Here is a 13509-nt window from a genome sequence, read left to right on the forward strand (position 1 = left end):
CATCTTCCGTCACACTTATCCCTGCTGGGGTCAAAAGTCTATCACAGGGCAACAAAGAGACAAACAGGACAAACAGCCATTCACACTCACACCTAAGGAGAATTTAGAGAAGCTATTTAACCTAACAATCATGTTTTTGGACTTCAGGAGGAAACCAGAATACCAAGAGAGAACCCACACATGCACAGGGAGAATATGCAAACTCCAGCGCAGAAATACCCTGGACCAGGAATTGAACCAGGAATCTCCTTGCTGCAAGGCAGCAGTGCTACCCACTGTTTCACTGTGCAGCCATGTAAACATTTGAACATTTCTCATCAGAGAATTGTTCAAATGTTTATATCCTAACGCAGTAGTTTAGTACTTGCCACAGTGAATCTGCAGGTTTAATTGCAGCATTTCTTCCTAACTCTGTTGACACCCTCGATGAACTAATAAATATGGTTGTTGCATAATCCAATTCCGATCAACTGTAGATGCTGAACGTTAAAAAATCTCTTCAATGCATGCTATGTCATACGCTGAGCAGCTTACAGCTATAATTATCATCTCTTCAACAAATATTTGTTCCTCTGACGAATTCAGGTGGGAAACATGCACGAACTAGCATTGCTGCCCCCCTGAACCACATTCTTAGAGCGATAACGACCCCAGGCATTTCACACTTCATACATTTTTTATCTCTTAACTTCCTCCACTGCTGTCACAAAAGAGTAGATGATTATTAAAAATGGATTTCTATGGGTATCTACTCTAAAGCTGTCTCCCATCTGAATGTAAACTGTGAAAAGAAATGTGTTAAACTCAGATTAACTCTGAAGCCAATCGCTGTTTTATCAGGTAACAGAGATCAAGTAAAAAGTCTACTGCCCCTGATGTTTTCCCAGAGCCCCACGTTAAAAGTAATCAGAAATATTTCTGCTATTTTTGCTCTTAAAATCTAAACGTATTACTTAACATAACTTGTCTACCGGTGCTACAAGACAAAGAATCTCTGTCTTTGCTGATTACATCATTTTGAGAATGCAAAACAGAGAGAGGTCTTGCCGTCGTATTTATGCAAACCTTCAGTAGTTAGTCAATAGGATAAAGATTTAGAAGCTTTCCTAACAGCTTCTCCCTTCCTGAATAAATATATTGTTAATTTTGTGTCCAATCTTACTAGAAACAATTTTTTTACTAATGGAGTGCTTAAAAAAACATTACATGAAAACATTTCACATATGCTTATTTTATTAGGAATATTTTCTTTTTAATCACCCATGCATGGCTGAAACTGTGTATCTTTCTTTTATAAATAGCAAAGGTGCAAGACATGTTATCTTACAGATTTATAATTATTTACAGATGCCTTTAAACCCTTGATCACAACTCTTAAAGTCTAGCTTACTACTTAGCTGGAGCTTAGTGAAGTTCTTAACACTGCTGGCATTAAAAGAATCCCTAACAGATTTTTCCTGGTGTTTACATGTTATCTCTGTGCGTTTATATGCATGCTGTTTCTATCTGGGTATGCATCCTGTCACGGTCCACAACACAAAAGTTAGATCAACTCCACTCTAAACTGTCCTCAGGTATAATAGGGGATTGTTCCTTTTCGATCGTGTATAAATAAGCAGTTATATACAGTGGATTTATTTAAAAGACTGAAACATCATTCTAGAAAATCTTAACCTAAAATAAAGTTTCCATGAAGTAATTCCAGCTTGGCTATGTAGTCATCTATGGCAGTGTTTTTCAACCCTGGTCCTCAAGGCACCCTGCCCTGCATGTTTTAGATGTTTCCCAGCTTTCACACACCTGTTATCAATTGATAGCAGATTATCAGGCTTTGCTGAACTGCAATCATCTGAATCAGGTTTGCTGAACCTCAGAAACATCCAAAACATGCAGAGCAGGGTGCCTTGAGGACCAGGATTGAAAAACACTGGTCTATGGCCTGCACATCATCCCTATAGACCAAGGGTGCTCAAGTCCAGTCCTCAAGAGCTACTATCCTGCAACTTTTTGATGCAACCATTTTTAACACACCTGAATCAGATGAGTGGCTGGTTACCGTGCCTCTGCTGAGCTACATGAGGGGATTGAGCCTTTTGATTCAGGTGTGTTAGAGAAGAGATGCATCTGGACTTGAACACCCCTGCTATAGACAAAACATAGTGTTAGCAGGATCATGCTGTGGGGATGTTTTTTCAGCTTGATCATGGTTTTGTGGAAGCTAGAAACAGCTGTCCAGTTGCTGAAAGATGTGCATTACTTTTTGCTCTTGTTTTTGTCTATGCATTCGTCCCCTCAGGGTGCAACTGTGGTTGTATAAACCATAGGTTCCCTGGAGCTCCTTTCTTCTTGGGTTACTACCAACTCAAAAGTGGGAGACTGAGAGGTAGGTAGCTCACCAAAAGGGAAAAGAGGATTGAAATTTTTTTTTTAACACTTTCTCATAATATTGTTGAGACTTTGAGGTCCAATGCGTATTTTACGCTCACTTTAAAGCGCAACATTGAGGCGTTTCCGTGTTCTGAGCTTTTTTTCCTCTTACTGAAAAGCTACATTTGAGACTTTTTGGGTGGAGCTTAGTAGGGGGAGAGGGAAGAAGTGTAAAGGGAGTGAGAAAAGAGGGAGAAGTGTGCGCTAAGAATTAGAGACAGGGTGGGGACACACTTTTTTACACATTCCCAAGCAGCGGCTGCGCCGAGACTTTAAGCGCTTCCAGGTAAATTTATTCCATTTATTCAAAGTCCCGAATCTGTGACACTAAGTTATCATTTTCTTTTTTATCTTTAAAAACAGGGCTGACTTTTGATGAGCGAGTTGCAATAAAATACTTAAGGGGATCGTTGAAAAAAAGCGCGCAACAAATGCGTCAAAGAGGAGCAGCGGCCGCGCTTTTTACGCAGTTCTTGTTACTTTTGCGCAAGTTTTAGTTGAAGGTTTACATGTTGCTGGATTCTCGCGCTCTTTTTAAAGTTGTTGGCTGCTGGGCCTGTGTGTGTGTGTGTGTGTGTGTGTGGGTAGGGGTGTGTTGGTGTGTAATTGAGTGGGTCCTGTTTGGGAATGCCCAAACACGTCCAAACAAACGCGCTTTTCTCAGCGGAAAGCACTGAAAAAACTCTACATAATAAGCGGAGATCTTTGGTTTTCATTAGGAGATCATTAGACCAGAGTTGGGTTTGGAGAAAAATAAATAAAGAGCTGTAAAGAGAGGCGCTTTGGTGCGACGTGTCTGACTCCAGATGTTTTTGAAAAATCCCCCCTGACTCGCAGGGCGTGCTGAGACTCGCATGTAACGGATCCCTTCCCCTCTGTTTTGTCAGTGTTTAATGGTTTTATTGGAACTCGTGCTGTGTCTTAATTGATGCGTCCCATAAAGCTCATGTGATTGGAAGATAAGCAAAGATCTGCGTCTTTTCACATTCCTCTAATTTTTCAGTTTTCACAGGGTCACAATGTTGGTGCTGGTAGGGATCGTCGGTTTGCACATAACCACCATCATCCTGCTCCTGGTGGCCACTATTGATAACGTGAGTGTTTTTTTTGTTTTGTTTTTTTTCTTCTTTTATCACTTTAAAGATGCTCTCCAGAGATTACATTTTTTTTCTGCTAATCAATCCAAACGTGATGCAAACTAAGCTGGGTCATCTATAGATGCTCTCTGTTGAAGTTTGAAAAAAAAAAAAGAAAAAAAAGGCCCAAATTTTGCTTTAATTGAGTTGATGGAATCACAAGAGACACAAGAACCAGACTGATGGCTCTCAGTATCATCCATACTCCCAATTCTTTAACTTTATGTCCTTTTTTCCCTTTTTTTTAACCCATTATTTAATTTTAGCAATAGTGAATAAAGAAAATAACCCTGTAGAAGCTATTTCTCCATTTTCAGTTAAATCTTAGAAATTAGATGATTTAGTTTGATTTGTTATTTAGAATAAGATTTGTTTAGTTAATTTGCTAATTAATTTTAGCTTGGGATGTGGGTGTTTCACAGTATAAATAGGTAGGTCTTAGGTAGCTCATTATGCACGTGGGTAGTCATAAGTTTTTTTTTTTTACCAGTTGTCAGTATTCAGTCAGTCAATCAAAGAACAGGTGCAGGAATCAGAGTGAGAGCAATAGGAGAATCCTGTGAAGCCTGTAACGTCTGAACGCAGAATAAATCAAGCAAAGAACTGGATTTTGACCCTTTTTAATCTTTTTAGACTGTGTTAGCCAGAATCCACGGTGCATCAGGTGGCTATTAGAGTTAAAATCAACTTTTGCTTTGATCACTTTTTAAGTTTTGTTGAATTTTGAATTTTAGTTTTGTACAAATAGTCACTACAAACCCTTTTGGAGTTGAAGATTGAAAACATATGGTCTGAATCTTGAGTCTTAAGAAACAATCTTTATGTCACGGAGGGCTGTAACTAATGTTCATTTTGCTAATTGATTAATCTGTCAATTGTATTTTTGTGAATTTCTTACACAATTTCAACCAATTGAATCTAAAATGGATAAAGCTTATTGATTGAAACTTTTTTCTTTATCTTAAATGTAAAATGTTTATATAATTTTTTAAAACAATTTTGATATAATTACTGCTCTATATTGGTTGCTCATGTTATAGAGTCTCTATACTCTGGTTAATGATTAGTAGATTACTAAGTTAGTAATAATGCATTAGCTAGCTTAATCTGATGCATCTGATGCTCAGTGTCGTGGTTTGATGTGTTCCAAATTTATTTAATTGTGTGGTCAATACTATCAGGCAGCTAGCAGGAACAGGTTGACCATAAATGGCTCCCAGTCCACTGATGTCCCTGGTTGATAAATCAAGAGCACAAACATGCAAACTCCAGAGAAAGAGCCAGGAATTGAACCTACGACCGGCTTGCTGCAAGGCAGCAGAGCTACAAACTGCACCACCATAGAGCAAATAACTTACTGTAAATCTTTACATACTGATTAGACTTAACAACAAAGGTTTTAATCCGTCCAAATAGTAAAAAAATATATATTTTGTGTTTTAAAGTAGAGTTTTTATTTAACTTATTTTTCCCTGAAAATAAATAAAAATTTATAAATGTAATTGACAACACATCAGGGTATATTAATTCTCTGAATAATTTAAGCCAACTCAATATTGTTTGTTTCAGGATAAAGGAAATGTTCGAAAATAAGTACAAATACTTAAAGATCTAAAGGTACTTGTAGATTAAGTTAAAACAAATACATACAATTGTTCAAATGTGGATCCCGGCCTAAGAACAATAGAAGCTGTATTCCTCAAATACAACAGTGCAGTTCTATAAGTGGAATAGATAGCATGTATATGTTGATTTTTTTTTGTGTGTGTGTGATTTGAGAATTGATTTGAGACAGAGCAAATGACCTGTGAACATTGCTGTCATGTGCCTAAATCTCCGTCTTTAAGTTTAATTTTATTACTAGTGACAGTTTCATATGAACGTTGAAGATAGTCATAAAAATGTTCAAATTAAACCCATAATTCAAGTTTAATTGTGCATTGATTTCCTCAAGACTTCTTCCATAATACATTTGCATTGATTTGGGATCTGATCCTTGTGGACCAGTTGACTTTTATTAATTATGTCGTGATGAAACCAACCAAGAACAACCTGCTGCTTGTTATGATGCATAGAGAGAACGACTTAAGCTGTAGCAGTCGACTCCATTCTGAAAACATAAACAAAATAAAACCTGTATGATTACCCTGAGAGTAAAGCACTGCAAGCTGATCAGCTGACATTAGCAAATATTTTCATCAACTTTTTAAAATAATATTTGTTTAGATTAGATATTCCACTTCTTGTATCAGTCTAAATATATCAGATACTGGTTAGGATTCGTATCCTTGTATTTGGCTTTTAACAGTTTGCTCCATGTGGTTTCCATCCTTAGTTTGCTAGCTGCGATAATCCAATTATACAAGTTTTTAGTTGTGGATTGTTAATGTTATGGTCTTAAAACAGCTTCTGTTCTTACTTCAAAATAAGAGTCTTCAAATTAGGTAAGGTCTCATATTAACAGATAGCATTTAAGGTTATAGACTCTAAAAAGAATTGACCTTTTGCTTTAATATAAGGAAACTGTATACCACTAGGCAAGGTAAGTTTCTTTGTATAGCACAGTTCACTACAATGACATTTCAAAGTGCTTTACATGAATTAAACAAAAGAAGAAGTAAATAAAACAGATCACATCCTTAAAGTAACGATACCTCAGTTAACAGTTTAACTTCAATAGTCNATTATACAAGTTTTTAGTTGTGGATTGTTAATGTTATGGTCTTAAAACAGCTTCTGTTCTTACTTCAAAATAAGAGTCTTCAAATTAGGTAAGGTCTCATATTAACAGATAGCATTTAAGGTTATAGACTCTAAAAAGAATTGACCTTTTGCTTTAATATAAGGAAACTGTATACCACTAGGCAAGGTAAGTTTCTTTGTATAGCACAGTTCACTACAATGACATTTCAAAGTGCTTTACATGAATTAAACAAAAGAAGAAGTAAATAAAACAGATCACATCCTTAAAGTAACGATACCTCAGTTAACAGTTTAACTTCAATAGTCAAAGGTAGTTCTGAACAAATGGGTTTTTAACTTTGACTTTAACGGGTCATAGAATGATTATAAAGGGCTACTGGTTCTCAGGGGGGGATTTACCATTAGGCAATACTAGACAGTTGCTTAGGGCCCCAAGTTCCTAGGGGGCCCCATAAAACTCTGTTTCCATGTATGGTTAATACAACTATTCCTTATTTGTGTGCATTTATTATGTTTTTGATAAAAATCCTTTGGCTAAAATGCCATTAGAACGCTTATAATATTAAGTGTGCTTGGAAAAAATCTTTTTGATTTTTTCCTTTTAAGACAGCATGAAAAGTCAGCTGAGTACAAAACATAGAGAGGAACACAACAAGAAAAGGGACAAGAAGAGAGGGACAAAACCTAGAATGAACAATGGATGTCTATTCTAATAAAATTTCTCTATCTGTAGAATGGGTCTGTTTTATGTGTTGTCTTCTCAATTCAGAGGGCCCCCTGCCTGTCTTTGCCTAGGGTCCCACATTTCCTAAATCCGCTCCTGCTGGTTCTTAAGGTCTCTAAATAGGGTGTTTAATTGGTTGGGTTGAAAATTACATATTTGCTGTCCTATGAGCCCAAAAGCAAGCCTGGTTAAAGGCCCTAGAATGTAACTACAGGTTTCTTCTTTTTATGGTGTGTTCATGAATATTTAGATGAGCTGTGCGCTGATTGGTTGGTTTACAACGAACACAGTTGATGAGCAAAGATGCATCATAGCAACAAGCACTCACTCACTGAAACAGCAAATTGTTAATATGGTACCGTTACCAGACATCCTCTTTTTCCCGGACATGTCCTACTTTTCATACATAAAAAAATGTCCGGGGGCGAATTTCAAAATCATCCGGGATTTTGGTCGACTACGGTGCAACAGAACCGAGCCGTGAGCTCTGGGGCTGGTCTGGAAACACGGGCGGACAAATTATGTTTTTATTAAGAAGGAGAAAATGATGGTAAATGGAAAGCTGTTTGTTGTCTGCATAGTTATAGTAACTGATCTTGTTAATCTGAGCTAAAGGAGCAAGCAGATAACAAACAGGAGGGGCCCAAGAATGGAGCCTAGGAACCTGAGGAACTTATGTCTGCTTAGATTTTTTAGAGGAACAAGAATGTTTTTTGGCAAATTTCCCTTATATCCAAGCAGTGTTTTAAGTATGGCTCTAATGTTTTGGATTGGCATTAAACATCTACTTATGAACATCTACTTTATAGGCGACATTTGATTTAAAAACGTGTTAGAAAAAAAAAAAAATGGGTTAATTGAAACAAACTGATTATTCACCTTCTAACCACATGCCATCGTGGAATATGATTGTGAAGAAAACATTTTTTCAACTAAGTAAAGCTCTAAAAACACAGCAGAACAACTAGAACTGTTGCATGTTGTTTTGTCTGCGGTTAACTATGTCTAAATGCAATCGGGTTTCACAGAAAAGTCTGTTTAATTGCTTTAAGTTACATCTGTGGTCAGAATTTTTGAGAGTTCAGAACAGTTTTATATGAGACTACCTTTCCCTCTCCTCAGCCAGCCATGTGCAGAAAGCAGAAGTTAATAGTCAAAATATGTTTTCACCACCCACTGTGTTGCAGATTTTCAAACCTCCACGTACATAAAAACTGGTTTGGCAGCGCTTACAGAATAACAATAAAAAAACAGCTTTGTAAGAGAACGGTGAATTGGTCTGCCCACATCTATGCAAGCACACATCAGAGGGGGAAAAAAAAACTGGAAGCAATAACCTTTGCTGGCTAAAAAAAAAAAACTCAACAACATTTGCTGTGCAATCGTTCTCTTGCATGTTCTGACATATATTCATATTTTCAGGGCTGGTGGATCAACCAAACTGAATACATGGACCTGTGGGGGAAGTGGAGCTTAGTAAACTCAGACTGGCGTTACAGTGAGCTAAAGGATTACACAGATCAAGAATCAGGTTTGAATGCAACTAACATTTAATTTCAGCTGTGTTCATGACAAAAAGGTTACATCTATGTTTTTTTTTTTTACCTCTGTCTCACTGCAGATTTCCTCCAGGTAGTTGAGGCCACCTCGGTTCTGGCGTGTGTTTTCACCATCTTAGCCCTGATTGTGTTTGTGGCCCAGCTGTTTACCCTGCCCAAAGGCCACAGGTTCATCTTCACCGGCATCTTACAGCTAATTGCCTGTAAGTAACCTAGAGTCACCGCTATGAGGGACGCTGATTCATGTTTCTCTTTTGCATCGCTGTTAGCTTTAGTTTTATTTTTAAATGGATGCCGCGTGCTTGGCTGACCGAGGTCAGTAGTGCAATTAAACCTTGGTACCACGCAGACTGGACACTATTTTAAAAGAATTATAAGCAGAAATAAATATGTTGCTATTTTTTCACTTTATTCATAACCCCCAAGGAAACAATTGCAATGTTTATGAGATCAGGCTCTAAAGGTCATAGAAAAAATTGTGATGCTTTAGCTTTTATGCAGACAAAAGGATAAATAAGACGCTAATCCTTAGCTGTTCATGACACTAAGCTGAAATCCATTTGGTCTTCATAGTTTTTATTTATAAATGACAAAGTGCTCATATAAACTCCACTCTCAGTGGTTTTTCATCTAACTTTCAGCCCATACTCTGTCTGCAGCTACAGTTCTGGTTCTATCCTCAACGACCCCCTCCCATTCAATCATCAGCATTCCCTGGCTGCTTCCAGTTAACACTCTGCTGTTAATGTGCTAAAAACAGCATGTGCTTGGCTGTTTTCAATGTAAATACCACTGCCTTTACTTGATCAGTTCGACACAAACATTGACTCGTGCCATTTGGTTTGGCTTAAGCATGCAGTTTGGTGTAAATGTGGTTCAGCTTTTACAGATGTGGGATTTTATGCTACAGAGCAACACATAGAGGTAGTTAATGGAAAATGTTTCATTTTATTTTACAAATTAAATCCCATAGCTTAATGTGCATTTTTTATTTGTCTCCCTTCAAGCCAATATCATTAAATGCAATAGCAATTAGTAAAGATAATAAATTGTTTTAAAAACTTGGGTAATTAGTTGACAGACCTCCACTGCATGTGATTTCATTTCTATTTTTTAGCAATCCTTTCAAAAAGACAAAGACACTTAGCAGATAAAAGGGTGAAAAGTGTTTGAAGAGCTTTTCTTTAGCAGAGATAAATGGTTTTAGAAGATGAAAGGGGCTGAATGCCAGAAAAGATATTCACAGATTTTCTCCATCTAAACCAGCTGAGCTGCTTGAATAGTTTAGGGGCGTTGGCGCTTTGCTGGAAGGGTGGGGTTTGCTCCGTTTCCATAAAGGTCTTCTTAATTCTGGATGAGTTGTGGCAAAGTGGTTAGAGACAAGGTGTTCCGGTCCTGGAAAGGCCTCAGGATTCCTTGTTTGAACTCAGACTGATGCTCAAAGAAAGGATAAAATTTCAGGTCTCTAGATATGCAAAACTGGTGGGGTCTTGTAGTTGTAATTAAAGTAAAAGGTGATTCAGCAGGATTAATTCAAGGGAAATAAAAGTGCAAAATTTTAAGTTGGAAATAGTTTTCCTTATGTTTAACAAATTTGTACTAACTGGTGTTGATCTTCAACATCAGAAGAATCCTGACAAAAACATCAAAGTTTGTGCCCAGGAAGTGACAAAAAGTGTGAAGTATTTTAGCCTGGCCCACTCTAACATCCTCATTTTAACAGTCTGCTCTCATTTTGTTTGTTCTTACTATAAATCAGAGAAAGCATCTATCTGGGAACAATAACTGTGCTGGATTATTTTCCAGGAGTTTTATCATCCTTTCCATTGTTTCAGCTGTCAGCGCCTTTGGCTGGGCCATGTGTCCTGTACATCTGCCAGCTCTGCAAACACCACATATTATCTGTATGCACAAATTCCCTGTAGATGCAGCTCGTCTCTCAATCCTTTTTAATATCTTTAGAGACAATATTGTCTGACGCACTTAGGTATCAGATAATGGTCAGGGTGCGAAAGAAGAAACAAAGAGGAGAAACAAGCTCAGGAAACAGCCAAAGACACGTCTTTAGATCCGGAGGGAGATGCAGAAGGGTGGGGCAGTTTAAGACTCACGTTTCCGTGACATTAAAGAATTTTAACAGGTTCTAATGAAAATATATCTTCAATGTAAACTGTTTTGTGGAGGAAAATGAGAGCGACAACATTCGGTGCTACGACCGTGTTCACATTCCAGATGTTAGAGCAGGATAATGTACAAAACCAAACAATACAGAGGAAATGGTCACTTTATCACGGAGTGTGATCAAAAGACAAATTGTGATTTAACATGTCCCTTTTCTTTTTCCATGTTTAGCTCCAAAACAAAGACTAAGTAGAGGAGTAGCTAACAAACTGCTGCCAGTGAGCTGAAAAAGCCTGGAACGTCTCAGTGTTCAAGGCTCCAAAGCTTTGTCTGTCTATCACGACTACAGACTATTGTCATATTCTCAACCAAATGTTCACGTCAGAAACTCCTGATCAGAATAAAAAGATTTAACTCTTAACACGTAAAAATGGTTGTATTTGGTGGGGAAAGACAAAGATTATTTGGGGTGTTTAGGTTGCAGTTTTTACCTCTATGGCATCGTGTTGTGCCCCTACTGATTGTTGAAGACAATATTGTTTGGCTAATCAGCAGGTAAAATCAGATAAAAACATTAAGGGCTGCAGATCTGCACAATTCCTTCTATATTCTCTCAATTTTTAGTTCTGGACTTTTTGCTGATTATAACAGAGTGGACTTAGATGCATAATATCCCCGAAGGTCTATGAATTTGCAAAAGAATGAAGTTCAAGGTCCCGAATAGTCTGTGAAAAATGCTATTAAAGGACACTCATCCTCAAATTGCTTAATTATTTTGGATTATTTTGGTGTGCTATGCATAGCTATCTTGTGTGTTACAGCACACGCATCATTGTGTACAACCTATCGCAGGCGAATTTCGTGTCCGGTTGAAGCAGGTTCAGTCAATGCCATGCAAAGAAGGTGGAAATTTTAGGATGCAAGGCTTGCATAAAAAAAATAAAAGATGTGCGGTTATCAAAGGACCAAATATGCAGGGTTTCTTACAGTGGCTAGAGCTTTATTGAGTTACATTTTTGGGGTGTGGACTACAATGCAGATGTCAGTAACAGCACATTTATAAACTGGTTGCAGGTAATTTCACCAGATTTCTCTAAATAATAATAACATTTATCAAATAAGACTCTTTAGGTTATTAATGCTTTAATTTTATCACAATCAGTTTCACTTTTACAACCTCACATAAGCAGGGAAACACTAGGAGATTGCTAATGGGTTTAAATAACCATCATCTTATGCAATTAGGACATGTAGGCTAGATAGATTCAGTTTCTTGTTGAATGTGTATTTATTCACCACTAACTAACCCCTGGGAGGATTTTAAAATTATGCAAGACTTTGAGAAAAAATGCCACAGAGTTTCAACAAAGTCTCTTCTCGCTGTAACTACGTTAGGGAAGCGGCGGCCTAAGTTAGTAGAGGTGTGGAAAAAAATAGTTTATGCAATATATCATGATTTTTGGCTGTCTTATATACTTTTAATTTTGATAGCAGGAAAAATATCAACATATATGGTGATATTATATTATTGTGACCCAAGTATCGTGACACATATGGTATCCCAACACTAATGCCAATACTCACCCCTTGTGGTTAGGGTATAGTGCTTGGAATCCTCTGGTTCTGAGTTTATTGAAATGTAGGCTGTACGCTCAGTCTATTTATCTAATAAGATTAGATAAAGCAGTAAAAAGTATTTCTAATACAAATATCACAGTAAAGCCTGCAGGATTCTGTTGAAAACTACTGACTTCACAGCTTTTATTGAAACGGTTACTGAGACACCTTACAGAAGGTGGAGCAGCATAAGGTTATTGTTAAAGCTAGCTGTTCAGAGTTACCATGGTAACTGAAAGTTGGGTGAAAGGGAAAATTATGGAGGCACAAGCTAAGACATTAACAGAGATAACTGCAGGTTTGAAAGGATTGGAAGATAGTCCACATAAGTCCATCTTAAGAGTTTTGGGGCAAAAAAAGAAAGAAAAGAGGCGGAGCTCCTACAGCTGATGCACACAGACATTTTCAGAGAACTCTTTCCTTCTGAATTGGTAAACCTGCTTTCAGACCAAGTACTGGGGTCATTTACTCTACAGTACGCAGTTCTGCAAAAACGTTTAAAATGAAGATATAAATGATTCAAACACTCTGCGTTTAATATAGCTATATAACATTAAGGTGTTTTTAATTAGAACGTATTTGATGTTGCTGCTTTTAACTTTCGTGTCTGTTAAAAAGTTCTCATGTTCTCTTCTAAAGTCTCATATCTTCATCCTTCCCTGCTTTTCTCCTGCAGGCCTGTGTATAATGACAGCCGCCTCCGTTTACACAGCGCAGCTTCACACCACCGACACACAGGGAGGGTACGGCCACTGCTACGTCCTGGCGTGGATCTCCTTCGTCTTCACCCTCATTCTCACCATCACCTTCGTCGTCCTGCGGAAGAGGACCGAGTGAAGGAGCGGGTGAAGGAGCGATGAGGAGGAGGGTGGGGTCCATGTTCCTCTGCTGCCAGGCTGAGGAGTCCTGTTAATCGTTTTAAATCCTGTCAGCTTGATCCGCAGTAGGGAAAGTGTTAATGCTAACGAGCCAATTGTTTTGTTTGGATTTGAACAAATTAGAGTCGGGGGGGTGGGACTGAATGGGAATGAGGAGAGCTTCCATCTGTGTAACCAAACCAATTAGTTATTTATCTCTAGGCTGTAGCAACCTGTAGGTTTAAAAAGTGAGTCCAGACATTATCCGTATTTAAAGGAATAGTTTGTGTGAAATGTTTTTGGGTAGATTTCCACCAGGCTCAGTCGCTGTTTGGCTCATTTTACTTGATAGAGGGTTAAAGAAT

The 13509-nt window shown here is 37.8% G+C and overlaps 1 protein-coding gene across 1 annotated transcript; it reads left to right on the forward strand.

Annotated features, from left to right (window-relative positions):
- The first annotated feature begins 2570 nt into the window (after positions 1–2570).
- On the forward strand, positions 2571–13509 carry LOC107099162 (epithelial membrane protein 2-like). Its single transcript, XM_015397179.1, has 5 exons — positions 2571–2713; positions 3431–3521; positions 8413–8521; positions 8612–8752; positions 12964–13509. The coding sequence occupies exons 2-5, from the start codon at positions 3447–3449 to the stop codon at positions 13122–13124; spliced, it is 486 nt and encodes a 161-aa protein (XP_015252665.1). The 5' UTR covers positions 2571–2713; positions 3431–3446; the 3' UTR covers positions 13125–13509.

The sequence above is a fragment of the Cyprinodon variegatus genome, unplaced genomic scaffold (genome assembly GCF_000732505.1).
Source record: "Cyprinodon variegatus isolate N-32 unplaced genomic scaffold, C_variegatus-1.0 Scaffold843, whole genome shotgun sequence".
In the NCBI taxonomy this organism is placed as follows: domain Eukaryota; kingdom Metazoa; phylum Chordata; class Actinopteri; order Cyprinodontiformes; family Cyprinodontidae; genus Cyprinodon; species Cyprinodon variegatus.